The sequence below is a fragment of the Annulohypoxylon maeteangense genome (genome assembly GCF_022496945.1).
Source record: "Annulohypoxylon maeteangense strain CBS 123835 unplaced genomic scaffold GGS22scaffold_1, whole genome shotgun sequence".
Classification (NCBI taxonomy): Eukaryota; Fungi; Ascomycota; class Sordariomycetes; order Xylariales; family Hypoxylaceae; genus Annulohypoxylon; species Annulohypoxylon maeteangense.
In genome coordinates, this window is record NW_025953248.1 from 2,619,184 (window position 1) to 2,645,938 (window position 26,755).

General features: G+C 46.5%; 11 protein-coding genes and 1 pseudogene across 12 annotated transcripts; 7 read left to right on the plus strand and 5 right to left on the minus strand.

The window, feature by feature from the left end:
* The first annotated feature begins 141 nt into the window (after window positions 1-141).
* On the plus strand, window positions 142-2,279 carry GGS22DRAFT_150402 (uncharacterized protein). Its single transcript, XM_047959295.1, has 6 exons — window positions 142-845; window positions 912-948; window positions 1,005-1,075; window positions 1,132-1,378; window positions 1,433-1,559; window positions 1,615-2,279. The coding sequence occupies exons 1-6, from the start codon at window positions 669-671 to the stop codon at window positions 2,207-2,209; spliced, it is 1,254 nt and encodes a 417-aa protein (XP_047824078.1). The 5' UTR covers window positions 142-668; the 3' UTR covers window positions 2,210-2,279.
* Window positions 2,280-3,865, minus strand: GGS22DRAFT_150404 (uncharacterized protein). Its single transcript, XM_047959296.1, has one exon. The coding sequence runs from the start codon at window positions 3,493-3,495 to the stop codon at window positions 2,398-2,400; it is 1,098 nt and encodes a 365-aa protein (XP_047824079.1). The 5' UTR covers window positions 3,496-3,865; the 3' UTR covers window positions 2,280-2,397.
* A 243-nt stretch (window positions 3,866-4,108) lies between these two features.
* GGS22DRAFT_150406 (uncharacterized protein) lies at window positions 4,109-5,280 on the minus strand. The gene is made up of 2 exons (XM_047959297.1): window positions 4,617-5,280; window positions 4,109-4,550 (listed from the first exon to the last, which is right to left on the minus strand). Exons 1-2 carry the CDS (start codon window positions 5,273-5,275, stop codon window positions 4,361-4,363), a joined length of 849 nt encoding a protein of 282 aa, XP_047824080.1. The 5' UTR covers window positions 5,276-5,280; the 3' UTR covers window positions 4,109-4,360.
* Window positions 5,281-6,844: 1,564 nt separating this feature from the next.
* On the plus strand, window positions 6,845-8,008 carry GGS22DRAFT_11017 (glycoside hydrolase family 61 protein). Its single transcript, XM_047957924.1, has 5 exons — window positions 6,845-6,997; window positions 7,050-7,143; window positions 7,200-7,252; window positions 7,396-7,686; window positions 7,739-8,008. Exons 1-5 carry the CDS (start codon window positions 6,884-6,886, stop codon window positions 7,889-7,891), a joined length of 705 nt encoding a protein of 234 aa, XP_047824081.1. The 5' UTR covers window positions 6,845-6,883; the 3' UTR covers window positions 7,892-8,008.
* Window positions 8,009-8,143: 135 nt separating this feature from the next.
* On the minus strand, window positions 8,144-10,824 carry GGS22DRAFT_150410 (sterigmatocystin biosynthesis P450 monooxygenase StcS). Its single transcript, XM_047959298.1, has 4 exons — window positions 10,379-10,824; window positions 9,792-10,324; window positions 9,381-9,731; window positions 8,144-9,321 (listed from the first exon to the last, which is right to left on the minus strand). The coding sequence occupies exons 1-4, from the start codon at window positions 10,520-10,522 to the stop codon at window positions 8,682-8,684; spliced, it is 1,668 nt and encodes a 555-aa protein (XP_047824082.1). The 5' UTR covers window positions 10,523-10,824; the 3' UTR covers window positions 8,144-8,681.
* A 1,335-nt stretch (window positions 10,825-12,159) lies between these two features.
* On the plus strand, window positions 12,160-14,810 carry GGS22DRAFT_183595 (amino acid permease-domain-containing protein; the record flags this gene model as incomplete). Its single annotated transcript, XM_047964108.1, has 3 exons — window positions 12,160-13,717; window positions 13,984-14,622; window positions 14,680-14,810. 3 exons carry the CDS (start codon window positions 12,160-12,162, stop codon window positions 14,808-14,810), a joined length of 2,328 nt encoding a protein of 775 aa, XP_047824083.1.
* Window positions 14,811-15,294: 484 nt separating this feature from the next.
* GGS22DRAFT_194394 (P-loop containing nucleoside triphosphate hydrolase protein) lies at window positions 15,295-16,929 on the plus strand (the record flags this gene model as incomplete). Its single annotated transcript, XM_047965498.1, has 1 exon — window positions 15,295-16,929. The coding sequence occupies one exon, from the start codon at window positions 15,295-15,297 to the stop codon at window positions 16,927-16,929; it is 1,635 nt and encodes a 544-aa protein (XP_047824084.1).
* A 209-nt stretch (window positions 16,930-17,138) lies between these two features.
* GGS22DRAFT_11056 (class II peroxidase) lies at window positions 17,139-18,891 on the minus strand. The gene is made up of 3 exons (XM_047957935.1): window positions 18,073-18,891; window positions 17,624-18,011; window positions 17,139-17,564 (listed from the first exon to the last, which is right to left on the minus strand). Exons 1-3 carry the CDS (start codon window positions 18,404-18,406, stop codon window positions 17,483-17,485), a joined length of 804 nt encoding a protein of 267 aa, XP_047824085.1. The 5' UTR covers window positions 18,407-18,891; the 3' UTR covers window positions 17,139-17,482.
* Window positions 18,892-21,760: 2,869 nt separating this feature from the next.
* GGS22DRAFT_150416 (Metallo-dependent phosphatase-like protein) lies at window positions 21,761-23,403 on the minus strand. Its single transcript, XM_047959299.1, has one exon. The coding sequence runs from the start codon at window positions 23,254-23,256 to the stop codon at window positions 22,456-22,458; it is 801 nt and encodes a 266-aa protein (XP_047824086.1). The 5' UTR covers window positions 23,257-23,403; the 3' UTR covers window positions 21,761-22,455.
* A 246-nt stretch (window positions 23,404-23,649) lies between these two features.
* GGS22DRAFT_194395 (uncharacterized protein) lies at window positions 23,650-24,400 on the plus strand (the record flags this gene model as incomplete). The annotated part of the gene is made up of 1 exon (XM_047965499.1): window positions 23,650-24,400. The coding sequence occupies one exon, from the start codon at window positions 23,650-23,652 to the stop codon at window positions 24,322-24,324; it is 675 nt and encodes a 224-aa protein (XP_047824087.1). The 3' UTR covers window positions 24,325-24,400.
* A 318-nt stretch (window positions 24,401-24,718) lies between these two features.
* GGS22DRAFT_194397 (uncharacterized protein) lies at window positions 24,719-25,888 on the plus strand (the record flags this gene model as incomplete). Its single annotated transcript, XM_047965500.1, has 1 exon — window positions 24,719-25,888. One exon carries the CDS (start codon window positions 24,719-24,721, stop codon window positions 25,886-25,888), a length of 1,170 nt encoding a protein of 389 aa, XP_047824088.1.
* A 530-nt stretch (window positions 25,889-26,418) lies between these two features.
* GGS22DRAFT_t3 lies at window positions 26,419-26,500 on the plus strand (annotated as a pseudogene). Its single transcript has one exon. The product of its transcript is annotated as a tRNA-OTHER (tRNA).
* The last annotated feature ends 255 nt before the right edge of the window (window positions 26,501-26,755 follow it).

The window sequence follows — 26,755 nt, forward strand, 5'->3', positions numbered from 1 at the left end:
CGGTACAGGGTAGGGCATTGCAGTAAGTAAACCTAAACCTTTTAGCTCCGATCGATTTAATCGTGGAGGGGTTACAGGGTCTTAAATTATTTAATGCTTGGTGCTTTTATTTCTACCCTTTCCTTCTCTTCAACCCATGAATATCATATAAATCTCAGCTTCCCTTCTAAGGGTCACCTACATATTGCCACGTGTGCGAAGTGCATCTCTTGGAAGTATTCGATGAATGAATCAAGACTCGGGAACATGTGTGGATAATTCCAATACGGTGACGACGCTGTGTATGATCCGGCACTTTGCCATGTGCTTTTACTCCCCGCACTGCTATATTTGGCCGGCTAAGCAGGGTGGCTGAATGGTAGCGACAGCTCTCGATATTAAATCTCATACCTTGATTTTCTCTGATCTTCATCCGTTCACAACTTGGTTCTTTTTTCCACCTATCTGGTAGATATTCCGAACTCCGACCGTTCTGGTTTCATATGGATGGAGATGGTCCGGTTCTCTCTCTATCCTACTTCCCAAAACGGGAGAGTATACACTCACTTCCGGCAACGTTATACTTGAAGGGCCGAACCAAAACTATAAGAATGATGTGAAGGCAGAGGTCGACGTACCTCTCAGTCCGCGTTTCGGTGTAGATTCCCTTCATATGTCAGGCCACCAGTATGGACTTGTCCGCCAACCCCTCGGAATTAGCTCATGACGAGAGAGCTAATGCACTTATTACTGTAGTATGTATTGTATGCACCGTGGCTACAGTCTCCGTAGGACTACGTTTTTATACTCGATCGTGTATTCTCAAGCAACTTGGCGCCGATGATTATCTGATATTTATTGCATGGGTTAGTCACGCTGGCCATACCTATTTCGAATCTCCCCCTGAAAACTGACCGAACACTTATCTGAAGGCATTTGCCCTAGCAACAGGGATTTCTCAATCTATGAGTAAGCAGTTGATGAATATGCTGGAGACCATAGAGGCAACTCCTTATACTTGATAGATACACGCAACGGGTTAGGTAGGCATGTGTGGGATCTAGGTAGCGTTGTCGAGCTTAGGAATTACCTGAAGGTTCGCTATTTTGCTCTTCCTCCGAGAGATTCTCATTATTGACAAGTATATGCTAGGGTTTCTATGTCTCAATTATACTCTACAACACGGGACTTTTGTTCGTCAAGCTGGCTTTCTTGACACAATACTACCGGGTGTTTTCTCTCAAAAACATGCGGTTGACCTTCATTGCTGCCATGATTATAATTGGCTGTTGGTCGCTGTCTCAAATCATCGTCGCAATATTCATCTGTGATCCAGTTGATGGTTTTTGGAAACAATCAGCCGATTCTAAATGCATACCCAACTATCCTCAGTGGTACAGTACGCAACACCGAATGTTCTTTTTCGAGTAATTACTAATTTCCACTGTTGTAGTCAATGCTGCGGGAAACATAACAACGGATATTGTTATTTTCGTGTTGCCGCTACCAATTCTGAGGCATCTACACATGCCTCGAGCTCAGCGGCTCGTTCTTATCGGCATCTTTAGCCTCGGATTCTTGTGAGTTTAAGGATGGACAATTTCTTCGGCAGTAATGAGCTAATCTGTTATTAAGCACCTGCGCCATATCTGTCATTCGTGTTAAGTTTCTCAAGCAAGGAGGCGATTTCTCGTATGAAAATGTCGAGGGATCAAGTTGGTCCACTACTGAACTTTGCTCGGGCGTTACTTGCGCATGCCTACCAACATTGCGACCTCTTATCTCTAAATGGATACCTTCTCTCTCAAATCGCCTCCATAAGCCAATGAAGAGTTACAAGAGACACTCCGATTCATGTAGAGCCGCCGTACAGAAAGCAAGTCGACACATGCGTTTAGGCTCTGGCGCAAGTAATAACCTGGATATGAAGAGTGAAGAGGAGCTTTTCTACTGTATTGGTGTAGAAGCGCATGCGAGTAATAGTGCGGATGGCTCAGAAGACCTCTCAGATATGAAGGAACATGAAAGAAAATTGTCGGGTCGCGAACAAACCTCACCAACCCCGCCGCCCTGTGCCCGTGTGGCGTCGCACAAATATTATAACTGGATGGAATCATCTGTCACCACGGAAATCGGCACAGAAGGGGGTAGCAAGAGACTTAGCTCTAACCCAAATCTCTCTGCAACTGTTATTCAGGTTCGACACGATGTCGTAGTGCACAAGATATAGCTACAGCTTCAGTAAATAAAATATAATAAGATAATTGGATAGGTTGTTCCTGGCCTTTAAAGGATGTTACGCTCAATCTACAATTGTACTCTAAATAACATGCTGCTACCTTGCAATTACCAATTAGGTATTTTACCTACATAATTACCTCTAAGCAGGAGGGATATCTCCAGTTATATTACTCATATCTAGAAACTCGGACCCCAGTCCACTAGGGAAATGCCTTTCGCTTTGCCTTCCATTATACATTCCAGTTTATCTTCATTCGTAACCCAGCCCTGACGTTTCGTCGCAATACCGTATTTGATAGGATCGCGCCATTCTTCCCACCATGTCTTCTCATTCTGTACCACGCATCTTCGTCCAGGCTCGCCATTCCTGGCTGAAGCAAACGGCCACACAGCCTTAACGACCTCGTACTTGCTTTTACTGGAGAATAGTGACGTGACGCTCGTTAAGAATTTGTTGTGTTTATCCGGGTTTTGTATGACGACCTTAGCGTGTGAAACGGGAAACTGCACTGTGACCTGGCCTTTATAATCCGTGGACGCAACGAGGCTCCGTATTTGGCCTTCTATCCAGGCCGTGTCGAGGTTTGCTACGACGCGCTCGAGTGTGAATGTTTTGATGGATGCTGAGTCCTTCACATACCGATCGCACCACGCCTCCAACCCATTATCCATACCAAAATCGGGTTTCAGTCCTGGCTCGTTTCCTCCGCGTAGGGCCATCTCGTCCTTGCCGACGCACCGGAGATAGTCGAAACGATTATTAGGATCGTTCGAGACCATTAAATTCATAAGATTCAATTTGAGACTGAAGTTGATTTTGCGGTCATGTTGTCCTTGGATCAAGACTTGGGGTTTCGGTGGCACAGTAGCCAGGGACCGCAGCAGTGAGGCCAACGCTTTCGGGTTTTCAGAAAGATAATTGGCCTTACTGGTGATAGTTGTGGTATCTGTCGATAGCTCAAACATAGGCGGCGAGTACTGACGATAGTCTAGGACAGGAAGGCCGGGATAGTATTGTGGGCCTCTTGGTAATTGAGGATCTAACGTATTATCTGAAGGGCTTGAATAAGGTGGTGGCATATGATGTTGGGCGTTGTCTGTAAGGTCATCGGCTGGTAGCTCAGCCGGAAGTCCCCCCGGAAGCCCTGCTGGAATATTGGCTGCAAGTTCTGCTACCGGGGATGGATTACTAGGACCAGCCTCATCTGCTGGGCGAGGAACTGGTCTTCTAGTAAGGCTTGCCTTCTCGGCAACAATGGATGGTTGAGAATCCATTCCCAAGAGGCTATCGGTCCTTTTTAGAAATCCAAAATCTAAGATGGTCTCGGTTGCCTTTCTGGTATGACTAAGTGCTCTTTCTCTGGGAGTCTTAAAAGCGAGTTTCGCAAAAGATGGAAAGGCACAGTAAAATATGGTAAGAAACAACTAGGAGAAGAATATACGAGTAACTTCGATAAACGAAATAAACGAAATAACTTAGCCAAAACGATTATACTGCTTTGTAGTTCTACCCTCTCTTCAATAGACAAGAGACCACGTTTACTAGATTATACGCATGTGAAAAGATAAATAGAACGATCAATTGATCAGTCGAAAGCTGAAACAAAACTGTTCAAGACCGTGGCGCAGTTCGAATGCGAAATGCGAATAAGTACGATAGTACGAAAAAGTCTAGAGCCGATTGGTTCTATGTCGCGACGATAGTCCTAGAATAAACTGCTGCCTACGATTTAAGCTTATTGCGTTTAGATAGATCCATGGGTCTTTCCCTAGATAGGTAATATACTTATCCACTTTGGGTAAGGCGAGGGTCTTATAAACGGGTCAAAGCTACCAAAATCACTAGCACATCAGCTCGCAGCAGGAAGATCGTCTCAAACTTCAATAAAGTTCTTCTAATAATAATCGACAGCTGAGTCCCGAGTCATCCAAGAACTTACATAATCGGAAAACTTCAGTCAACGGAAAAAGCAAACTCACTTCATAGAAGGATTCATCATTTATTTAGGTACCTAGGTAACTACTAGGTCCAGAAATACCTACATGTCTAGAGACCTATCCAGACGTCAATGATGATAACTGAGCGATCTCTCCATAACTGTCCACGAACGGAACCCCTACCATGACACCTAGTACGCTCCTAGGATGGCATACAGCCTATCTCATTTCGTATGTATTCGATCCAATATTTGGCCCCGTTCAGATCCTCTTTAAGATGGGGAGTTTCAGTACCGATCAGAAGCTTCTCAAGGTCGAACTCTTTGCCCGCATACTCAAGGGCCACATCGGAGAGCCCGGCGTCGAGGGCATACATTGAACAATCGCGAAACCTGTTATTTTCTTCATTAATTATAATTCATGAGGTATAATTCCTGGACTTTACAAGTATCACTTACGCCTGACAAAGTTCCATGCTACATAGTCTCTGTCTCTTAAAGAGCTGTGAAAGCTCTTCTGCCGCTTCTAGGGCTTCCTTAGCTGTCGATATTTGCGGAATGCCGTAGATAGCACTGAAATTCAATTCCCGAGACGCACCGCATGCGTATGCTGCCAAAGCTTGGTCGATTACCAGCATACGACGTCGCATTTGATCGATTGCTGGTTCGGTACAGGCCACACAATTGCAAACTATCCCCCACGTCGTGGAGAGAGAGAACGCACGCTGTTGACGAGTTCGGCAAACTTTACCGGTATAGTTTATAAATACTTTGTCGCCGGCCTTGAGGTCATGAATTGCATGTATAGTCAACCGTTCCAAAGTCGGGTTCCACGAACTATAGGCATTGGGGACGCAGCTATGGCTGATCCGGCTGTGTAAGGAGAACACGCCCGATCCGTATTTTCCTCCCGGGCCTAGCTCGACGTTGTGGGTGAGATAGACGGCGCAGAGGTTGGTAATCCTCTTCACCGCCCGATTCAGCTTCTTGCCTTGAATGTGATTTCCCTCATTATCTCTCCATTTCTTAATCTTGTAGAAGCTCCAAGCTTCGCGGCGGACGTGTTGGTTTTTCTTGATACTCTCTGTAACCAGAGGCTGGCTAAATAGTTTCGCCATCTCCGCCGATTTTTCTTGTGGCATGTTGTCGGCAGCCTTGTAAAACTCGGATATTTCGTCCTTGTAGGATACGGGTGGTATTGTTAGTAGAGGAATCTCGGCAGCAAACCGCGTACCTCGGCGGATATCCATGGCCGCGAACACTGCTTCACCGCCATCAGGCTGTAGCCGGCGAATTTCAATCATTTCTATTATGATTAGTTTCAAACGACGTACTGGTCGTATCTCATAAGGTACCTGTATGTAGCTTACTTGCGTCATCCATGCTTCCACCTGTCTATCTGGGATGTATCGTGATAGTTCGTCAGAGTCGTAAGGGCTGATGTAAAGTTTAGGGTAGATCAAATAAACATGTTAGATATAATGTTTATGGTAGTAACTAGTAGAATATGATAGATCAGGGGCTTTGGTACAAGTTCCAAGAAGAAAGACTATTTGCCACTTCATAGTCTTTATGCTTAGGCATCTGAGCACCTGTCCAGGCAGATCCTGGTATGGCCTTACCGACGTTACTGCGGTTGCTTTTCGATACCTAAACCGATACCTTAAGCGTTAACAGATGTATTCAAACAAGCGCCTCTCTGGCTCGACCATCCCCCCCCGTATCCACCATAAAATCAAATATCAACAAACCCATAGCATAATCTAGATAGCAAGATAATATCACTGCGGAAACTGGCGGCTTAAGAATTTACTTGTTGCTTCGCAGCCAACCTGAATTTGGATTGAATGGACTCAGAGGTAACTATTTCGTAGGAACCCCTTACTACCACTTGTACTTGTGTAAACTCCATACTGCAAGACTATAAATATAGAAACGAGATTTAGACGTTGAAACTCGTTTATAATGCTTAAGAAAATAGCCCGGGTCATTAAAATGCTCCGTTCAGTCCATCGAGAAACAAACCGGTCCTCCGGCCCCACTAGAAACCGGAAGGTTGCCGGAGCGAGTGGAACCCGGAAAGGTATCTACCGTTGCCTATTTAGGCAGGTGAATAGTTACCAGGTTTCCAAGAGCCCTACTTACTTGCATAAACAGATCTGATAGTCTATAATAAGGGCTTAACAAGTCAATTCGATGTTCTTAGGTAAGTGCCAAACGGATAGCTTAGCCGGAACCCGATGAAAAGGGGTTATTCACAAAGATAGACCAATAGACACCAGAGGAATGTCTGGAAGAGGGAATACTCCACTATTCTCTTCGGCGTCTTTAGACCCATATATCAATTTATAAACTTCTCATCCGCGTCGTGGGGACCTTTTATAGGTAAGATCGACCATCATCTACTCAAATCTGGGACGGGACATGCAATTTAGGCAAATTACCCCATGGAGACTAGTTGACTCCTATGTCATTGATGCTTGAACGCAACATGCCTAACCGCCCTGTACTTGAACCACGGGACAATATTCAAATCGTATAGAAGTTCAGGGGATCGGCATATACTGCATATATTAATATCTGGTGACCAATATCCCCGGTATTCACAATAATAACTATTCTTGGTCGAGTTCTATATAGTCTCTCGAGCCTGCCTCGCGTTCTGTTGATCAGAGTAGAACCAATCTCATTCTTCAAACTCCGTAAACTCGTCGAACTCTTCCAGAATGAGAACCGCCGTCGCCGCACTTGCGTTGGCAGCTACAGCTGCTAGCCACGCTACATTCCAAGAACTATGGGTTGGTTCGAAAGATGAGGTGTCTACCTGCGCTAGGCTCCCCGTATGTTGAACCTGGGATTTATTATGCTGGTCGAAGGCTGACTCCTGACAAGACGAACAACAACCCGGTTACTAGTGTAACGTCAACTGATATTCGCTGCAATGCCGGCGGCACTAAAGCTGCTGGCGCCAAATGCAGCGTAGCTGGTGAGAATACCGACTATCGTATCAATGTCTTCGCAGCTTCTCTAACATATATCTAGCTGGTGATTCCGTTACGGTGGAAATGCATCAACAACCCGGCGACAGAGACTGCGTATGTGAACTGAATCCCACCCCTTTTAGCCAATCACCAGAATCATAGCTCTACACTTGGGAAAAGTTACCCCTAGAGCATTCTACGAGCTCCGAACCCCCAGCCTAGAGTAATTATTGCTAACTCTCCTACCCGTGGCAAAGTCGAAAGAAGCACTAGGTGGCAACCACTTCGGCCCCGTTATAGTATACATGAGCAAAGTCGAAGATGCCGCCTCGGCCGACGGATCGTCATCATGGTTCAAGATCTTCGAGCTCGGATACGACTCCTCCACCAAGACCTGGGGCAACGACCTACTGAACAAGAACTGCGGCAAGCAAGAAGTCAAGATCCCCGCCGACATTGCCGCTGGCGACTACCTCTTGCGAGCTGAAACAATCGCTCTACACACCGCATCCCAGGCAAACGGTGCCCAGTTTTATATGAGCTGCTACGTATGTAGATATTTCTCTAATTCAAAATTCGCATGCTAATCAAATTAAATAGCAACTCACGGTTACTGGAGGAGGATCCGCGAACCCAGCTGGTGTTAAATTTCCTGGCGCGTACAGCGCTAGCGACCCTGGCATCAAAGTCGACATCTGGGGTAACGGTTTTACCGAATACAAGATCCCTGGCCCGGCTGTCTACTCTGGTTAAATTTCTCTAATGTTATTACGTGGAGCATTATAATAGGGGAGGGAAGGGGCTAGGGGACGGCGAACTTTCGTGATGTTCAAGTAGTGCACGTCATAGCGGGAGTTTGCCCTAGGAAACAAGACAATTACGTTCTTGCCTAAAGCGATCAGTTTTTGTCATTGTGATTGAGAGAATGTGACAAACGAAATGCTAAACTAGACCTTCAAGTTTTAGTTCCTACATGTAACATTAAACGGACTGTAGAATATTATCCCGGGAACTGAGTAGATTTGTCTGGAGATATCTGCATTGTCTCGGCCTAAGGCAATCCCACCGGTTCTAAAAGGCACTCTCCCACCGGGATCTCAGACTGCGCAGATTCTCGGCGGTATTAATCTAGAAACTTGTGAATTTGATTAATATACACATCAAAGGTCTTTATGCAACTTCCCACGCATGGGTCGTCTTCATGGTTGCTTCTTTCAAGTTCTCTTTGATTGCCTGAAACCTGGATTGTAGAGCTACGTGCCCTATAATTACGGCGCTACCCCCTGATTAAAAATGCCCGGACAGCGGGTAGTAGCGAATATGGATAGCGCCATCTGGGCAGTGTTAGGGGATTCTTTTCACCTGGACGGGTGTGGGGTAACGCTGTGGGAATATGCGGGGTCGCCCTAAGCTAAGTGAAGTTAGCATAAACCTTGGGACTCATCCGTAACTAAACTTCGTAAACCTGAAATAAACCTCATCAATTGACTGTGAATAAATCCCTACATCTTGGGACCACAAGGTTTTATCAGGCCAGTGAAAACTAAGCAGATCGCATTCTAACCCTCGTAGGCAATTCATCTTTGACACAACCTAGGCCCTCGCCGCATTTGTAAGCACGCTCACCATCAACTTCGGTCGGTGGCTTAGTCGTGTCCCTATTCATCAACCTATCCCACTCCGAGTAATTGAAGTCAAAGTCGAGTACACGTGCAGTCAGTACCAAGACCAATGTCAACTCGATCATTGCCAGTCCTTCGCCAATGCATCGCATGTTGCCCATCTCAAATGGCCGCCACGCATTCTCTACCGGACGTAGGGGGTGGCCCTCGGGCACCAGGTACCTCTCAGGCAGAAACTCGTTCACACGCGGCCATAACTCAGGATGAAGCGACATTGCTGACGGTGCGGTCTGAATGACGGCATCGTACGCTGGGTATTGTCTGCCTTCCCATACGAAACTGAATTGATTGCTAGCCTGCCGGAATGTGGACCCTATACCGCGCAATCGAAGAGTCTCTTTGACGACGGCCGCAGTATAGCGAAGCTCATTGATCTTATGAGGATTCTGCCGAAGAGTCTCCCCGGCCTGGCTAGGGTCTGGTCCTAGAACTTCGTCGTGCTCGGCGCGGAGTCTTGGCCATAGCTCGGGAATCTTGTTGACTTCCCAGAGAAGCCAGCAACTAAGACTGCGATCAGTAGAGATCCGTGGAGTATCACGATAATTTGATGAGATGCTTACATTGTTTGCGCTGTTGTATCATGGCCAGCGAATAAAAAGACTTTGATATTCGATACTAATACATCTATGAATTGAGAGGTGAACGGTTCCTTTCCATTGATTACGTTTTGCATAGCAAAGTCGATAACTCTCTTCTGGTGTCCAACCTTCGAGGGATTGAGGTCGTTCAATATTTTCGGCATCAGGATATCGCGTATGACCTTGGAATTGCGCGCGACTTTCCGTCTATATGACGGTAGTAGCCGCTCTAACATATTCTTCAGATTTCGAGTCTTCGAATATCCGATGAGGTTCCTAAAGGCCTCTAAGAGCGGGCTCGGACCGTTGGTCTGCTCTTGGGCACGAAATCCGCTGATACTGGTTAGAAAAACCCACACACTCAGAAGTCTGGTTGGTGTTATCCGCACTTACAGCACAAGGGTTATGATCACATCAAACGTGAGATTACAAGTTCGATCGTAGAGTGGAAACATCGGGCCCCAATCACCACCACTACCGGCCATCTCTCTCAATAGCCGGACGAAAACCTCCACCTCTCCTACTATATCAGGCACGTTTGCGAATAAGTTTTTAGACGAAAATGCCGGATTGAGCTTCGCGCGCCAAATGCGGTGATCGGCCATATCCATAGATATAAGGTCGATACCACCCGTCACTGGCGTGAGAGCCCATTTAAACATGACGTGTCTAGGTTGTGGTTTCTCCTGGGTGAACTGGTGACAAAGTTCAGGAGAGACGACGCAAATAACCGGTTCTGGCATGAAAGGCCATAGGTCTAGATATATTAAAGGCGGACATTTCGATTCGTTCGGAAAGTATTTGGGCCAGTTCTGAATAAGCTTTTTGAATGTATAGTCTGAGTGTATGTCGCTTGGATAGCCTTCGTTGAGCTGTCTGAGTAGTAGGAGGTGGCCGAAAAGGAGAGAATGGGATTCAGCGATAGGCTATTGAGACAGGTATTAGCCAATGGTTTAAGTCTAAGGAAGCTTAGTGCTCACAATTCCTTGGGCTTTCATTCTGCGAAATCTTATGCGCAACATCATTCCTATGTATAAAAAGCGCACCACCAGCCCCCCGAAAAGCAGAAGAGCGCCGGATAGTAGGAAACGCATGATACCGGGCTTGATAAGTATGAAAGTCATAGTGTCTCTATTCGCTATTCGCGCGATCTCAATTACAAAGACGAGAAGAAACGAAATGGTGGTATACGATGCTCAATGGGTAAAGTGAAGGGAAGCAGGTCCTGGCGTCTCAGCGACGAAAGCGTTTATTTAAAGATAAGCCTCGTATCATAGCTGTCGCCGCATATACCCAAAATGGTACCTACATCATGATGCCGACCGGTTACTGATTACAAACCAGCATCGAAACCTCTCTATTGGATGATACCTACGCGCCTGCAAGCCACGGACGATTCGTACTTGGGAGTTGTTCCGACTGCCCGAGCACGTACCTGAGTTCCAGGGAGGCAGTTAACCGCGACAGGGCGAGTCCCACTGACAACCTACAGATTAGGTACCTCTTTGAGATAAAGTACAGTGGTTTATAGCCCTTCGAATGGAAGTGTGTTATACGATCGCTAGCGACGAGACCGAACACCCTTTTCCGAAACACCTACGGGCAGCTCGCTAAATTTACACGACAGGCGAACGCCCCGCAAATCAAAATAGCGCTGCCAGGCTCAATAGTGATGCGCTAAATCGCCCTGAGCCCTAGGTCGGGCAATCATTAGAGAATGGGTTTTAAGCTCCTAAAGAAGGCGAGACAGCATACACCAGCTCCCAAGTTACCACATTGTTACAACAGAGAAGGTATGATGATGGCGTTTGGGGCGAGCAACAGCTTTAGGTGAGGTACTTTTGAAAGATAATTTTCCTAAAGGCAAGATGAACAAAGCGAGGCATTGCCATAATAATAAAGAAAATGCCTTTCTAAAGTTGCGGACGCCTTTTCGGGATCAGTATGCTTGATGAAATCCCCTTAGTTTAGTTGTTCAATTAGTCGTGGTCACTATAGCCAAGTTTTTAGTCACTGTAGTACAGTGGCTAAAAACCTCTATTACCCCTAAAATTTAATGACAGGGACCTACTAAGTTTCCCTTCGGGGCTGTATTATCCGTCCGTAGGACATTATAGTATTATTACCGTAGCGAGAACCCTTAGATCGCGAGAATGATTCTAAACCTCATAGAAGCATTACATGCATAAGATTGATGGAAATTGGGAGAAACTATTCTTTATATTAGAGTTATCCATTTAATAGAAATATTCTAGACTTAATAGAGTCATTCTAAGCTTCATAGAATCATTCTCGCGATCCAGGGGTTCCCGCTACGGGGTGTAATAGTGCGTCTAACGCACTTATTCTAAGGACTAGCTAATAATGACCGAAACATGATAAACGTCCAGCTTCTGACACTTAACATTGTTAATCCCTCTAAGTAAATAGGCTATCAATCGCTCTTACAAAGAAAATGCAATAAGGAAATTCACCCATGGATGTGTAGCAAGCTTTTACACGAGAAAATGGGTTACCACTGGGCTGCTCGTAATCTGATGTAACTATATGATAAGAGAGGATTGACAGGGCGGACTCGAATCTTACGAAAAGTCCATGAGTAAGCGCAACATGAATTCCGCTTCACACCCACCTAATTACTTAAATACCTTTCTCTTTTAGTTGCTACAGCCATTAGCAATATCTCAACACGGTTACACATCAAGAGGAACTAAAAGGTACCGATATACCTTACCCGACAGTCCATCAAGAGGAGCCCGTCATGAGCGAAGACACGGAGGTCGTGCTGCGCGGCACGAAGCGAGGCATCAAATCGCGCCAGGCGCAGATGCTTGTGATAGGCGGTACTATTGGCACCGGTCTCTTCGTAGGCACGGGACAGGCATTGGCGATTTCAGGCCCTGCTTTTCTCTTCGTCTCTTACATAGTGATCTGCTTCCTCGTCCACGGCATCGTCACAGCCATGGCCGAGGTTGGCGCCTACCTACCGGCACAAGGTATGTCTGTGGCGTACTATGGGAACCGAATTGTAAGCCCTAGCCTTGGGTTTGCGTTGGGGTGGATGTATTGGTACATTTGGGGCTTAAGCGTCGCCTACGAGATCACCGCCGCCGCTGTCGTCATCAACTACTGGCCTAACACGGTACCGGTCGCGGTATGGATTACCATCATGCTAGTCGTCATCGTGGCCCTGAATTTCTTCCCCGTGAAAGTCTATGGGGAATCGGAGTTCTGGTTTGCTTCGATCAAGGTCTTCGCAATCATTGGCCTCTTGATCCTATCCGTGGTCTTGTTCTTTGGCGGCGGACCAGATCACACGCGCTTAGGTTTTTGGTATTGGCAAAACCCTGGAGCGACTAAGGAGTACCTTGTGGATGGCGCTGGTGGGCGTTTCTGCGCCTTTTTGTTCACCCTCATCTACTCGTGCTTTAGTTTCAACTTCAGTCCCGAGTTGATTATTATCGCGGCGGGCGAGATGAAATCTCCCCGTAAAAATCTTCCGAGGGCCGCATTACACTTCGTTTGGCGGCTGGCAGTGTTTTATGTTCTCGGGGCCCTTGCTATTAGCGTCATATGTCGAAGTGACGAGCCTGCGCTTACAAATGGCGGTACAGGCGCTGCTTCATCCCCTTGGGTTATAGCTATCGAAAAGGCCGGGATCCATGGACTAGACAGTGTCATCAATGCTGTCATTATTACTTCGGCCTGGTCGAGTGGAAACTCGGTGTTATACATGTCCAGCCGCTCTCTATACTCACTTGCCGTAGCAGGGAACGCACCCCAGATATTTCTTCGTTGCAACAAGCACGGCGTACCCGTTTACGCCGTGATTGCGTCGAGCTTATTATCCCTATTCGCGTTCCTAAATATCGGCACAGTCAGTGGCATTGTGTTCAACTGGTTCGTCAGTATTATCAACACGGCGGCATTCATCAGCTGGGCTTGTTGCTGTCTTATATATTTTCGCTTTAGGAAGGCATGCGCCGTTCAGGGCATTACTAGATCTCACTTACCGTACTCGAGCATCACGCAACCGTGGGCCTCTTGGATCGCACTTGTGGCGTTTTGTCTTTTTGGGTTGCTGAACGGATTTTCGGTCTTCTTTCCAGGACATTTTACGGCATCTGGTTTTCTTACCTCGTATATTGGTATCCCCGTGTTCATCTTGATATATTCTGGGCATAGGATCTGGGCTAGGCGAGACCCATGGGTTAGACCACCTCAATCCGTTGATCTTAAAACAGGATTAGCAGACGCATTAACAGATGAAGAACCCGGAGACGTTAGCGAAGAAGAAAATGTTTCTTCCAAACATGCAGGTAATCGATTGTTAAGAAGAATATATGTCATATGGGGATGGGAATGAATTAAGTGGTAGGTTCTTGAGTTATTTCCAGGTACGACTTTACAGAAATGAATTATTAAAAGAAAGTACCAGTTTATGCAAGTGCGATGCATGGCATTCATTTATAGGCTGTATCATGCAGCCCCGATGTATGCATATGTCTCTCTATGTACATGTCTGTAAGTAACTTCCCCGCGTTACCATAACCTGGAACCTGGAACTGATGTATTCCGGCAACAGAAATGAGTCAACAAACTACATCCACTAAACCAACGGAGGAGGAGCTGTGGATTGAGGTCATTAACCAGCCCGAAGATATTATCGCAGGTTTCGATTGTGCTGCAAATACATTCGGCAAACAAACCCGCGATGCAGTTTGGATAGCTACGAATCCAGAATGGGACCAGGACGGCCCTGAAGGCCGAACCCGTGCTGCTGCACGAATGGTTGATCGGTGGCGTCAAATCACTTTCGACAATGCTGGTAATTCGAACACTATCTACCTTAAGGCCACTCTTCCTGAAGGAAGTCATCGAGTCGTGGTAGGAATGGCCATTTGGACACAATTCTCCATGGTAGAGGGCCGTGGTGTTCGGCCTTCAGACGACCCAAGTGAATCTCTAGGTCTAGAAAAGCTCTATCCGGACGATGAAAGCGAGCAACGCTACCTGCGCCAAGTTTTCCGCTCATTTATGAAACGTCGCGGCGAAGTCATCAGGGAAAAAGAGACATCCCAACCGCCATCGTTGTTGCATCTCGAATTATGTGTTGTAGATCCTGCTCACCAACGCAAAGGCATTGCCTCGAAATTAGTCCAATGGGGACTCGATGAAGCGCAGCGTCGTGGTGGTTTAGAGGCAACTACAGAGGCATCTAGCAGTGAGTCTCCTTTGAAATACCCCATCCCCCATATTATGAACTGACTTGTCGCTGCAGTGGGTCGCCATGTATACAAACGCCTAGGTTTTCATGCTGAAGGACCGGATATCGAATATCATGTTGATAGCGAGTTTTTGCCGCGAGACAGGCCATCTAACATCTTTATGCGTACAGGCACCAACCAATAGCGATATTTGTCACTGATGAAAGAAGATATCCAATATGTTGCATACCAACTTATATCATTAAAAACATAGCAATTCACGTTTGAACAATTTGCATCTTGAAATGGATATCTACAATCTACCCCACTAGATCGTTCCTGGGAAAAGCTACCATTTTCTTAGGCCATTGTTTTTTCCAATGGCTAAAGAACCCATATGAAAGAAGCAAGATTAAAACTGGGTTATTGTTTCCGTAAGTTGAAAACAACAATGTCTCATGGAACAAGCCCATTGTTTCGGTCAACAAACTTAAAGGAACAACACAAGTTCATTGATTATAGATAAATTATAGTTCTCGATACATATTTAAACGGCCAAGAAGATTTACAGTCACCGGAATTATTTCTCAAATCAAACGCCAAACTGAGTCTCACGTGGCTCAGGGGAAAAAAACTAACTAATTTTTTCTTCGCGCTTTTGTAAACAACCCTTATATACCCATCTCAAGATGGATCCATCAACTTATCAAAGTAAGGTGGATATAATGGAGGAGCGCTTTAAGGGCTTGGAATTAGAGGTGGAATTACTCAAGTCTAAGATGATGTCTGGTACTAAGTCTGCTGACACACCCTCAAGCTCTGGCGCACCCTCAGTCACAGGACCAAACCAAGGCTCGGACCCGACAGCGTCAAACATGATCAAGGAGCTCGAGATTCGATTAGAAAGAACAGAAGAGGAGCGTAATATGCTTCAGTCTGAATACGACGATCTTCGTGCGACTTTCGAGCGTTGGAAAGCCGAGTATGACGAGTCACGCGAAGCGCAAGAAGAATTGGAAATGACATGGCTAGAGAAATTCGAGGAAGAGAAAAAGAGAAGTCGCGCCCTTTTCCAAAAGCTACAGGAAATGAAGGGGAATATCCGTGTCATGTGTCGTATCCGCCCTGCTTCGGCGGATACACCAGTGGATGAACTTGTCGACTTTGGACCGCGAGAGAAGGGTGAGTTTTCAAATTCATGGGGGCATATGGAACTCCCTGTAGAACGCAAGAACGTTATTGGTAATATAGTTACCAGTAAGCGGCCATTCGACTTCGAGCGCATCTTCGGCCCAGAGGAGTCGAACAATGACGTATTTAACGAGATCAGCGATCTCGTAGAATGCGCACTTCAAGGTGATAAAGTTGGAATTTTTGCGTACGGGCAGACCGGGTCGGGTAAGACTTACACTCTTAGCCACAAAGGTCCCGAGGGTGGTTTAGAAGACGGTATTATTCCCCGAACAGTAGCTTCAATGTTCAAGATCGCTGAATCATCAACGAGGAACAAGTTCTCGATTTCCCTGTCCATCTTGGAAATTTATATCAACAGCATCTTTGACCTACAGGAGCCCATTGACGGTGAGAAAGTCCAAACGCGCATTGAAGAAGCTAAGTTTCTGCCATTAGAATCTCTAGAATCGGCGGAAACTATGATCGAGGAAGCATCACGACTTCGCGTGTCGAGCTCCACGAACAGGAATGAAACGTCTTCTCGCTCACATCTCATCTTGACCTTCCAGATTACTCGAGAAAACCTCGAAGGGGGACCAGCCCAGCACGGATTTCTGTATCTCGTGGATCTCGCGGGTTCCGAGAGATCCGCGGCAAGCGGATTGAATGGAGCACAGCTACAAGAAGGTATCAAGATCAACGAGTCGTTAATGAGCTTGAATCTGGTGATCACAGCTTTAGGAAAGGGTACACACGTAGCTTACGATACTGTGCTAACGAAAGCATTGAGACCTGTTCTGGCCCACGATTCCAAGACTCTCATGTTTGTCATGGTGAGCCCATTGAAGAGAGACTTGATCACGTCGATCCAGACTCTTGAAAAGGGTCAAGAGGCGACCAATGCCAAGTTAGCCGCAGTCAACCGCAATGACGCTAGAAGGCCGGCTACTTCCGCTCCCGCGGGAGTTCGGACTCCACAGCCAGCGTTATCACGCGGGCTGAAGACTCCAACGCCCAATCCGGCACAATCCGGTAGGTCCAGCCCGAATACTGCGTCCCCTAGGCAAGACACACCGCGTTCAGGAAGGAATTCCGTGCGCAGCCCGCTGGGTGGGAGAAGAGGAGCGGGGCGAGGAGGCTCTAGAGCGTAAGTTGAGATTTCTCGATCGTTGCGTACGAGGTACATCTGCATTACTTCCAATTATTTAAGCAGGTGCCTATTAGGTTCGTATCCTAAATACGCCCAGGAGCGTTACTAACACCAAGACTCTTACCATATCTAAATTGTATATCATACCAATAAATCCTCTTTCAAATATAGGCATAAAATTCCCGAGTGAACACATTTATAAGTGTAATTCATGATTATGGACATTAGCGACGTTAAGTATTTTCAGTAAATCAATTAAACCACTTAAACATGTACGAAAAAGTGAGTCACAAGGACCAAATAAAACCCCTATTATAACCAACCAACCAACCACCCATGCAACCCCCCTTTTCGCCATAGCCTCAACGAAATTATCTTTTCGTGTACCGTATTCGCCTGAACGCCCTCCACTCCATACCATCATATACAAGCCCTGGCGCCGCTATATTATACAGGTACTAATTGCGCAGCGCGATCGACGTGAGTCGATTATCAGCTCAGGGACATATGTATGTATGTAATAAAAATTATGAACAATAAATGATTAATGGTGGTTATGCGAATGCGGCTGTGATGACGCTTGTGCAGTCTGTCAAGCTGGACGCGTCGTTGCCGAGGAGGCTTAACTTCTCCATCCTATATGAAGAGTTAGTAACTTGATACATCGAATTACGAGTGTCGGATAGGAAACTCACGCTGGTACAAATGCATCAGCCCAAGACGAAGCGTCCGCGCCGAAGGTATTCCAATCGGCTTTCGTCTCGGACGAGTTGCTCATGGAGATATCGCTATTAAGACTCGCGGGTGCGGTGCCGGCCGCGGTCTCCGTGTAGAAGTTCGTGTCGAGGTCGTCGATCGTCGAGTCCAGGCCATTTCCATTTAGATCCTTGGCGGCGCTGTGGGCTCCCACGAGGGCGACTAGTTCCGTGGACGTGAACCCCTTGGCTGCGAACGCGGCGACGATCGAGGTCGCGTTGTCGTTGGCCCCGGGCATCTGACCCGCCGCGTTCGCGGTCGAGGAGTCTGTCCTGCCGACTTTGACGGCGATGGAGGGGAGGCCTGGGCAGGAGGCTATTCCGAATGCTGGGGATATGTGTAAGCCAAGGGAATCCAAATATGGAAAGACTCGTATTAGGGAACTTACCGGCAGCGAATTGGATCAGGTCAGCGGTACCAACAGTGAAGTTCGATGCCATGGTCCCTAAGGTCGAGCATATGCCAATCATCTGAGTGTTCTCGCCGCGGTCGGTGCACTCGTCTGCCAAGATTACGGACCCATCACATGCACCGGGGAAGCAGTCGTGGAAGGCAAGTCTGATAGCCGCACGGGCGTCGTCGTTGCAGTTGCCGCTGCTGTCTATGAAGGTTGTCTTCAATTCCGCAGCGACGTCAGTCCAGACTGAAGGGCATTGGGCTTGCACAAGACCGCAACTGGCTGCGAGAGCCGTGAGGAGAACCGTAGGTCTGAATGAGTGCATTTTGTAGGAGTTGCTGTCGAGTGATACAATGAATATGTAAACGGGATGACGTAGTATGTTTGGGATAGCTGTAGAGTGATAGATATCGGTAACGATCGAAAGTAACTCGCAAGTAACCTGCTCAGGAGTAGAGGTATGATTGGGAATAGGAGAGTGAAAGCTGATGAGATGTTGTCGGCCTCAGCAAAAGTTGAGGGTGTAGTTTCCCCTCACACTTATATATCAAAAAAATGTTTACTCCTAAACCGATAGGCCCCTAATAGAAGCTGTGATACCTCTCCCCTGGAGTTGTTGGGCTCTCGTTGGAAGACCCTGCATGGCGTACATGGTTATCTTCGCTTGGTCCCCCCGAGGGTGGTCCCCTAGGACGCATCAGCGAATGGTTGAATAACGCCCAGACCGAGATGGAGCCACGCAGACGGTTGCAAGGACGCCAACCGAGATGCTAAACGAGATCCGGCTCATGTTTTTTTCTGCGGACAACTTGGTGAGTTGTTTTTGCAGCATTTTATCCCTGTCTGTGTTACTATCACGGAATATACGAGGAGGAACATGAAAGATAACCTCCTCAATACCCTCGTTTAACGGCGCAAACTACCTAGTACCTATGTTTCCTTCAGATTAGTCAATACAGAGAAACAGCCTTGGAGATGTTCGACGAGTGGACCTAGCTAAATCGCACGATGTAAAATTTTTTATGTTTAGAGCACATGCTGCTACATGTTCGTAAGTGATCAAACCGATCCCAGGGGAGATCGTGGGTTCTGTCACCATGGTGAAAAGGGTATGCAGGGAGAAAATCTCCGGCCTATGATACGAATACACGGGTAACAGCTACAGGTAACAGAGATCTTGGTGCGTACTTGGCGCGAAGTTGCGGAACCATCGATCCCAGCGCCGGGGAACCAATGGCGCGGATGTAAACATTTGCTGGAGCTGAGCATCTGAACGTTGCTGCCGATACAACGTGCTTACGACGACAAACACCGTTGTTTGTCGCGCGCGCTTAGACTTTCTTTTTCCCGTTTTCGACGTACTATGTAGGGAGAAGTGTTTCTAACACTTGACAAGGCACGCAGGGCAGAGAGTCTAGACAGGCCAGACAGGCCATGGTAAGTCAACAAGGGGCAAGGGTTCAGAAGAGCCTCCAGCATCAATGTTACAGCAGAGCTGGAGTAAACTGGAGTTGGCAGGGATCGTCACATTGACCTAGCTGGACCCCAGCTCACAATTGCCGGCCCCTCTTAACGGTGGACATTGGACGCGTGTTTATGAAACAATATTCGCCTGATCATTCGAAGAAAAAGGAGGGACACGGCCTATCGATAACGCTTTTTGTCGATAGGAAAATATGTAGATGCAAGTTAGATGCAGCTCGATGTAACTTGACCCCGGTTACGGCACAGAAATCTAGAGGTTAAATTTAATGAGCACCTGGGCAGTGAGCACTTACACGACGAGGAGTCTAGTCCCATTCCTATCGCGACCGCAACTCCTTGAATATGAGCAGGGGTGGTGCGTGCTAAGGCGGAAAGGAAAATACTTTTTCTAGATGCTATTTTGATAGTTCGTAAGGGGATCGACGGCCGCTGTTGTTACAAACACCATGTTTTGCGATCGAGGTCCGGTAGTAGTGAGGAATTAAACGCTATTAGGTGAATCCTTTCCCGTTTCTTATCTTGAAGCATTCGTCATCACTCTATCTCCGTGTCAGTACTATGTAGGTAGTCTGCCGAGGTGATAATTCTCTCTTACCTACCTACCTAGGTACCTATCTAGGCTGCTAGGTAATCCCCTTCATATGACATGACAGCTGCACAGCACGCACTCAAAGTTAGGAGGTGGATTTAAGCTACGGGAACTTTTCCGCTAACGGACCGCCTCATGAATTTCGCTAATAAGTAAAATTACGTGTCTTAGGTCGCCGTGCTATAGTATACCTAAGGGTAAGTGTTAGCATGCATATAATGAACCCATTATGGGACCATACAGCCATAGTCCACGGACCTTGGCTGCTTAGACAGCAAGCCACTTATGTCACCGTTAAAGTGGCGTACAAGACATTCATTGATCTGACTCGAGGGAATTCTTTGTTAGTTCTTTGTTAGTCACGAACCATCCTTGGCATGTTCAAAAGAGCCATGTATAAAGAAGTCTGTTCAAAACAATGTTTCAGGTGTTTGTATGGACTCCTGACACTCTTGATCCTGAACTCGAGATGCTGGGGGAAATAAAAGGTCTAGCCTCGTATGGTTTAGGTCTTGGACGCTATCTGAGCCCGGTCCACAACTCCCCTTAACGATCTGATTGCCTAATGTGAGACATTCGGCATCCCATTTCGTCATGGTCATAGAACGGCTCGTGCGCGAAAGAAGCCTCAATTTCAGCCGCGATCTTGGCCAATCACTCGCTATCTATTTCCTTGAGTAGATCCTATGCATGCGTTCATCCGAACCTTTTATGATAAATGTTACCCAAATTCGTAATCGATGCCATCCGAACGAGAATGACAGTTTGGTGTTGATGTTGTGTAACAGGAGCTTACGGGAGACGCTTGAAAAGACAGTTAGTTACCCGTAGATACTACAAAAATGTTATATTACTATTAGTTACCTACTTTATACGTATTAAGTAGGCAGTTTAAAGACATTGTATAGTTAAGATAGGAGTTCAAGGCTTCGAGTAACTCTCCGAACAACTCCATGTACACATATCTTTTATACATTTCACCCGATAGTTACTTCACTTACCCAAGTCCTGGGTAACATAAAGCTTGATATCCCCTTCCCTGACCAATATCTCAACAATCATTGGTGTTGGTGTTAAACGAATATGGCTGTCACTTTTTATTAAGATCCATTTGGAGTCCCATATAAACATGTGTATTAGTCCCACTTGGAAGCTTCCGAGACATGTGTTTACCAGGTCCCCGGTATTGTTAAGGTATCATTTACTAATCATCTCAACGTCGGGTGCGGCGCTAGGAAAATATGCCGGACCCGTAGTGACCGGTAGTCGGTAGTGGCGAACGATGTATGGTTGGGATTTCGAAAACCTCTTTCTTTCTTTTTTTCAGACGATAAAATGTTTGACCTCTGCTTCTAATCGATGTCGAAACATCGAAATTTTCTAGCTTGTGAAGACTTCAAGGTTACCAATTTGTATGTCACAAGTCTCATGTGTGTAGAATTACAGATACATATGTACCCTGATTCAGGGGCTGATCTGTGTGACTGTTACGTAACCCTGCCAGTGGTACGCGGCCTGCAGATAATTAGCTCTCATACCCCACGGTTTTTATTTGGTCCCTATTTCGTCCTTGGGTGCCCTAGGTAATTATTTTAGTCTTTTATTCTTATGAGGAACTCCTCAGAGCCGCACATCGTATATCCACCTCATAACCACCAATAGATCAACTTCTGTAGATCCTCTCAATGTTACAGCGATCTAGAATTCGTAACATCTGAGACATCTTTGCAACAACGTTATGAATTCCATTCCTTCTTCCTCTCGACGTATCATTCGGTCCGACCAATTAAGGATTCGTAGGGTCTGCAGAAATTGGTCACGATGTTGGCTTCTTCCAATATTCGTAAACAAGAAAACAGCCAAGAAACCTGTTTGTACACGGCGGCCGCAGGTAGAATCGCCTTGGTTACCTGAGACTTTTTGACTAATGATATTCATGGCACTCCTGTTTCCTCCCCTATCCTATCGAACTTTTTCTATGGGCGCAGAATGTAGCACCTCACCCGCCAACGTCAGCTTCTCTCAAGCCGACCTGAAAATTCCATTGATATTCTCCGGACCTTTACACAGAAGCTCGTATTTCTCTATAGCCTCTTACAACATTACACTGCTATTTCTATGTAACCTTTTTTTATTCTTGTGATCGTTTCTTTTTACAGTGCTCACTGCAGACATCCAAGGTTGCAGTCGCCTCTTAAATCGGCCACCATCTACTTTCATCTCCGATCCGTCTCCTCTCATCCGACCAAAGTTTTCAGGTGCCAATCGTTTAATCTCGAGGCCAACTCTTGACAAATTCGCTATATTTCGATTACCTTCTCTTCATCAAATCCGTCGGCTTGAGCAAAGAAATATCCCCTCTGGTTCGCAAGCAGCCTCAATGGGCCGGCACCGTCGTTCCGCTCAACGGTAAAGTCGCAGTTATAATGCGTATGCCCGGATGCCCACAATACGACTTTGCTACTCGTCCAGCATTTCTTTTCGGACAAGTCGGTCGAGAAGGCGCTCGTGATCGAACTAGTAGCATGCTTTGGATCAACCGTACGATCGTCCTTCGATGGGCTCCAGTGTGTAAATATCATAATACGCACGTCGGACTGCTCGAGTTCAGCGACCTGCGTGTCAAGCCAGGCAAGGTCTCGCTCATGCGCTTCGTTGTGCAAGTCGACATCCCAGTCTTCGATAGTGTAAAAATCATTAAGCCCAAAACTAACGGCCATACGACTTTCAGCTGGAATATACGAGAACAGGCTGCATCCTAAAATGACGACGTTGGTGTCTGGTATTTGATAGCAGACGCGATCAAGAAGGACAAAGTCTCCGATCGAGTTATCGTTACGAACATCCCTTTCGAAAGCACGAAGAACATCGAGGGTTTCCGGCCAGTTTGAATGATAAGCTTCGTGGTTGCCTGGGACGAAGAGCACAGCGCGAAAATTCTTCAGCTGTCGGCTTAAAAAAGCAAGGCATTCGTCCTTGTGTAACGCGACATTGCCAATATCGCCAAGCAGTGCTAGGTAAGGTGCTTTAGGCGCAATACTGAAGATATCGTAAGCTTTTGGGGTCTCTAGATGTAAGTCTGAAAGGATCTGGACCGCCATTATAGACAAAACAGCAGTATGTCTATGTTGAATGAAATAAAGGGAAGAAATGAAGCGCTAGTAGTGATGTATGAGTCTACATATTTAGGTGGTACAAAGTTGTTGGTTGGAAATAGCACTATACCTATTGAATGTAGTTGAAAAGAACCGCCCATGCTGTACTATGAGCCAATCTATCCCCTTGCAGTACAACCTGCATTCAATACCCATAATATAATGTGTAAGATACCTATAGAAGCGAAGCAAGGGATACTCAGGCCCACAGTAGAATACAGTGAGATTAACACATGGAGCTTTTTCCTGCCACCATTCTCTGCTGCCTACGCACCTCACAAAATAGTTATTAAAAACAGAGGTGATATCTCGAAGCATGATCTCCTCTTTCGACCAAACATGTCGGCCTCAGACCGCTTCATGAAATTCTCTGCCCTGCCCCCTGAACTTCGTCTTCAGGTTTGGGCTGAAGCGCTCTCAGTTCGAACCGTCTGCGCTGTAACTCGCAATCCCGCCGGCGACCATGCGCCGATCATCATGGCTTATGTTGGCCCGGCGCCGTATTTAGCTGGGCTGTCTTGCAAGGAGGCCCGGCGAGTACTGAAGCAAACACACGTAATGTTTTCTCGGGGGCCAAACGCCGGTGTTCACTGGGTCAACATGGACCAAACAGTCATTTACCTTGGCAATCGTACTGCTGCTGTATCAGTTCTAGACGGCTTTCGGAGTGATGATTTGTCTAGGTTCAAACATGTCGCTCTTCTGTGGGACACGTTCGATGAACTCGCTAGACTTTGCATGCGTCTGGCGAAGGAATGTCCGTCTCTTTGCACTATCATTATACATGAAGTTGTAGGTGCAACCGAGACCGGCGTTAGGATCAGAATGCCTCGCTCTCAGCCTTTGACTCTAGAGGCGGCCCTATACTATGCCTCTATTCTCGCACACACTGGTTCTGAATTGGGACACAAAAGGCTGGACACCAATTACTTCCGGTCGCTCCTCTTGGAATACTTTGATGCTTCACGTCCACGAATACATTTGTTGCCGTCGAACCCGGCCGATGCCTCCTAACGCCTTGTTTCAAATGATGGCGCCGAAGGGGGTTATGAACTCAGACTCGACAGGGCCGACAGTTATTTGCCGCTATAACCTTGTTTTTGTTTAGTAGGTATTACCCTGACGGTTCGTCTTCAGCTTTTCGTCGCATACCACCCAGCATCATGCCCATTCGGTCTAAACCCAGTAGAAGAGTTGCTGAAATTATTAGCCACTTACAACATATAAAAAACATAAAATAAACTTTTACTTCTAATAAAGGTCAGGCTAAAATAAGGTTCAAACTTTATGTCCAACGACGGCGACGGGAATGCGTTCCACTTAAGCTATTAATAGCTAGTCTCTCCCGTGTACAATCAACACATCTCAATACGATTATCTTAGCTACGTCAAGGCCGGCGAAACCAAAATGCGCTACCATCAAGCCTGCAGACTCTTCAAGAACAAGCACTGGGAGACCCTATGGCAAAGTAATATCCCAGACCTTAACGCGTTGAAAGAAAGATGTCAATATACTTTCGTAGCTATAGATTTTGAGGGGCGGATCACCAAGGATGAGCCTATCGGTATTACTGAGATCGGACTCGCTGTCCTAACCCCTTCTGCCGCTACCAGCACCATAAGTCCAGATGATCTTAGATATCAAGGTCAAGCACCAGAAATCTTCTTTAAACAAAACGCAATCGAAAGCTATTCGATCCAAATCAAGGGAAGGGAGCGAAAGAAGAAATATCGAGACCGATACCGTTTTGGCCCAGTCCAAGAAATTGAAGCTGAGCAGGCCGAGGATACACTGGTCAGTTTATTACAATCGATTCGACACCGGTCCAAGAATCCCTTGGTTCTTGTTGGGTTCGATCTCGTCTTTGAATTCAAGACGATTGCATCACATCTCTCCCAGATCACCCAATATTTCACATCCTGGATTGATTTACAAGAAATCATGACGGAAATCTCTAACACAAAGAGTCCAGGTATGAAAGCTTCGCTTCTTACTTTCGGATTCTTTTCAAAAGACTTGACTACCCGCGGTAAATGGGATCATAGTGCTGGAAATGATGCAGTTCACGAACTGGCTATCCTCGTCAACCTGCTAAATCTAAGTAAGGGCAACACTATTCATATTCAACCGATCAAACAGCTTAAAGACGAGAATACGTTACGAAGAATTTGGTCGAGGAGTCAACCAGGCCCAAGGGAACTTTATCCTTTCACAGCTATGATTCTTCTCGAGGGCAAGCGTTTAAAGTCTTTTGTCCCACATTTACCGCATCTACTCGGTATGTTTTCCAGCTATCGACCGTCAGCAGTAGGGATGGCCCGGAATGGCAATTGCGGTTGGATATGCCTATCAACAGCAGAAGATCTAAATCGGTTCATTAATGACCTTCATGGCCACGAGTTCAAAGGAGAGACGTGGATCGCCGTCACAGACTACGACCCCCAGATATCGCATCCGACGCCAGAGCAGCTTCGCGAAGCCAGACGAGCAAAGCAGGAAGCTCAACGAGAGCAAAAACAACAGGAACGTCGCGCGAAAAGGGAAGTGGAATCGGATTATCTGGTTAATATTAGATGATTTTGTGCCCTTATGAGGGTAAGGAGATGAACGAGGAAACGTGATCAATTGCTAGCTCTGATAGCAAGTCTCAGCTGGGTATCTATCCATGAAGTTGCAACTTCTAGTAGCAATTCCCGTGTAACAGATGACGCGGATAGGGATAAACTTGGTCGATTTGAGATTAGGATATAGGAGAAAATACACTTGCGGCGCTCCGGGTCGTATAAATGAATGGTATGTTTTAGGAAATGAGGTTAGGGGTATCTCGAGTGAAAGGTAGAGAGCAAGGGGAGTCCCTAGGCGATCACTACTATCATCCCCTAAAAGTATCAGCTTCGCGTTTATGCTTTATCTTGTTCCTACTTGGCTCGCTAGCGTTGAGCGAGTTACACAGATAGATGTCTCATGCTAGAGCCATCGGTCTAAATTCAACGAGCCTTTCGCACCTTCCCCTGTATCTAAGGAAGGCAGCTCTTTCTACCGCTCTTGATAATCGACTGCTAAGGTAGATAGCAAGATAATGCCGCCCAAAATCAACAATAAGCTAAGGCAGGATGGCCGAGTGGTTATGGCGCCAGATTCGGTATCTGTTGGGTTCAACTCACGCGGGTTCGAATCCTAGTTCTGTCACCCCCTAAAGGGATAGTGATAGAATAGATTTCCGAGTCTGGTCTCTCCGGAGGCGGGGCGTTCGAATCCCCCTCCTGCCATGCTTTGATCTTTTTCATTCCATTTAGAATATGTTAATCCTTATTTTTCACGCAAAGAGTTAGGTGTCGTCATCCTTACTTACCTACCTAGAAGGTAGCAAAGCATTTTTGGTGTCCTAGATGAAGGAAGCTAGAATCCTCCATATTCTCGGACCTGGATTTGTAGCATGTTGTC

Bases quoted from the DNA above. Each gene is read 5' to 3' on its own strand.
- GGS22DRAFT_11056 (XM_047957935.1), bottom strand. From the start codon at position 18,406: ATGCACTCATTCAGACCTACGGTTCTCCTCACGGCTCTCGCAGCCAGT. The intron at 18,012-18,072 runs GTAAGTTCCCTA...ACATATCCCCAG, and splicing joins CCTGATCCAATTCGCTGCCG to CATTCGGAATAGCCTCCTGC. The intron at 17,565-17,623 runs GTGAGTTTCCTA...CTCTTCATATAG, and splicing joins GCTGATGCATTTGTACCAGC to GATGGAGAAGTTAAGCCTCC.
- GGS22DRAFT_150402 (XM_047959295.1), top strand. From the start codon at position 669: ATGGACTTGTCCGCCAACCCCTCGGAATTAGCTCATGACGAGAGAGCT. The intron at 846-911 runs GTTAGTCACGCT...ACTTATCTGAAG, and splicing joins ATCTGATATTTATTGCATGG to GCATTTGCCCTAGCAACAGG. The intron at 1,379-1,432 runs GTACGCAACACC...CCACTGTTGTAG, and splicing joins CAACTATCCTCAGTGGTACA to TCAATGCTGCGGGAAACATA.
- GGS22DRAFT_150404 (XM_047959296.1), bottom strand. From the start codon at position 3,495: ATGGATTCTCAACCATCCATTGTTGCCGAGAAGGCAAGCCTTACTAGA.
- GGS22DRAFT_11017 (XM_047957924.1), top strand. From the start codon at position 6,884: ATGAGAACCGCCGTCGCCGCACTTGCGTTGGCAGCTACAGCTGCTAGC. The intron at 6,998-7,049 runs GTATGTTGAACC...ACTCCTGACAAG, and splicing joins CTACCTGCGCTAGGCTCCCC to ACGAACAACAACCCGGTTAC. The intron at 7,253-7,395 runs GTATGTGAACTG...CCCGTGGCAAAG, and splicing joins AACCCGGCGACAGAGACTGC to TCGAAAGAAGCACTAGGTGG.
- GGS22DRAFT_150406 (XM_047959297.1), bottom strand. From the start codon at position 5,275: ATGGCGAAACTATTTAGCCAGCCTCTGGTTACAGAGAGTATCAAGAAA. The intron at 4,551-4,616 runs GTAAGTGATACT...AGAAAATAACAG, and splicing joins AGCATGGAACTTTGTCAGGC to GTTTCGCGATTGTTCAATGT.
- GGS22DRAFT_150410 (XM_047959298.1), bottom strand. From the start codon at position 10,522: ATGACTTTCATACTTATCAAGCCCGGTATCATGCGTTTCCTACTATCC. The intron at 10,325-10,378 runs GTGAGCACTAAG...CTGTCTCAATAG, and splicing joins GAATGAAAGCCCAAGGAATT to CCTATCGCTGAATCCCATTC. The intron at 9,732-9,791 runs GTAAGTGCGGAT...AACCAGTATCAG, and splicing joins GTGATCATAACCCTTGTGCT to CGGATTTCGTGCCCAAGAGC.
- GGS22DRAFT_150416 (XM_047959299.1), bottom strand. From the start codon at position 23,256: ATGGCGGTCCAGATCCTTTCAGACTTACATCTAGAGACCCCAAAAGCT.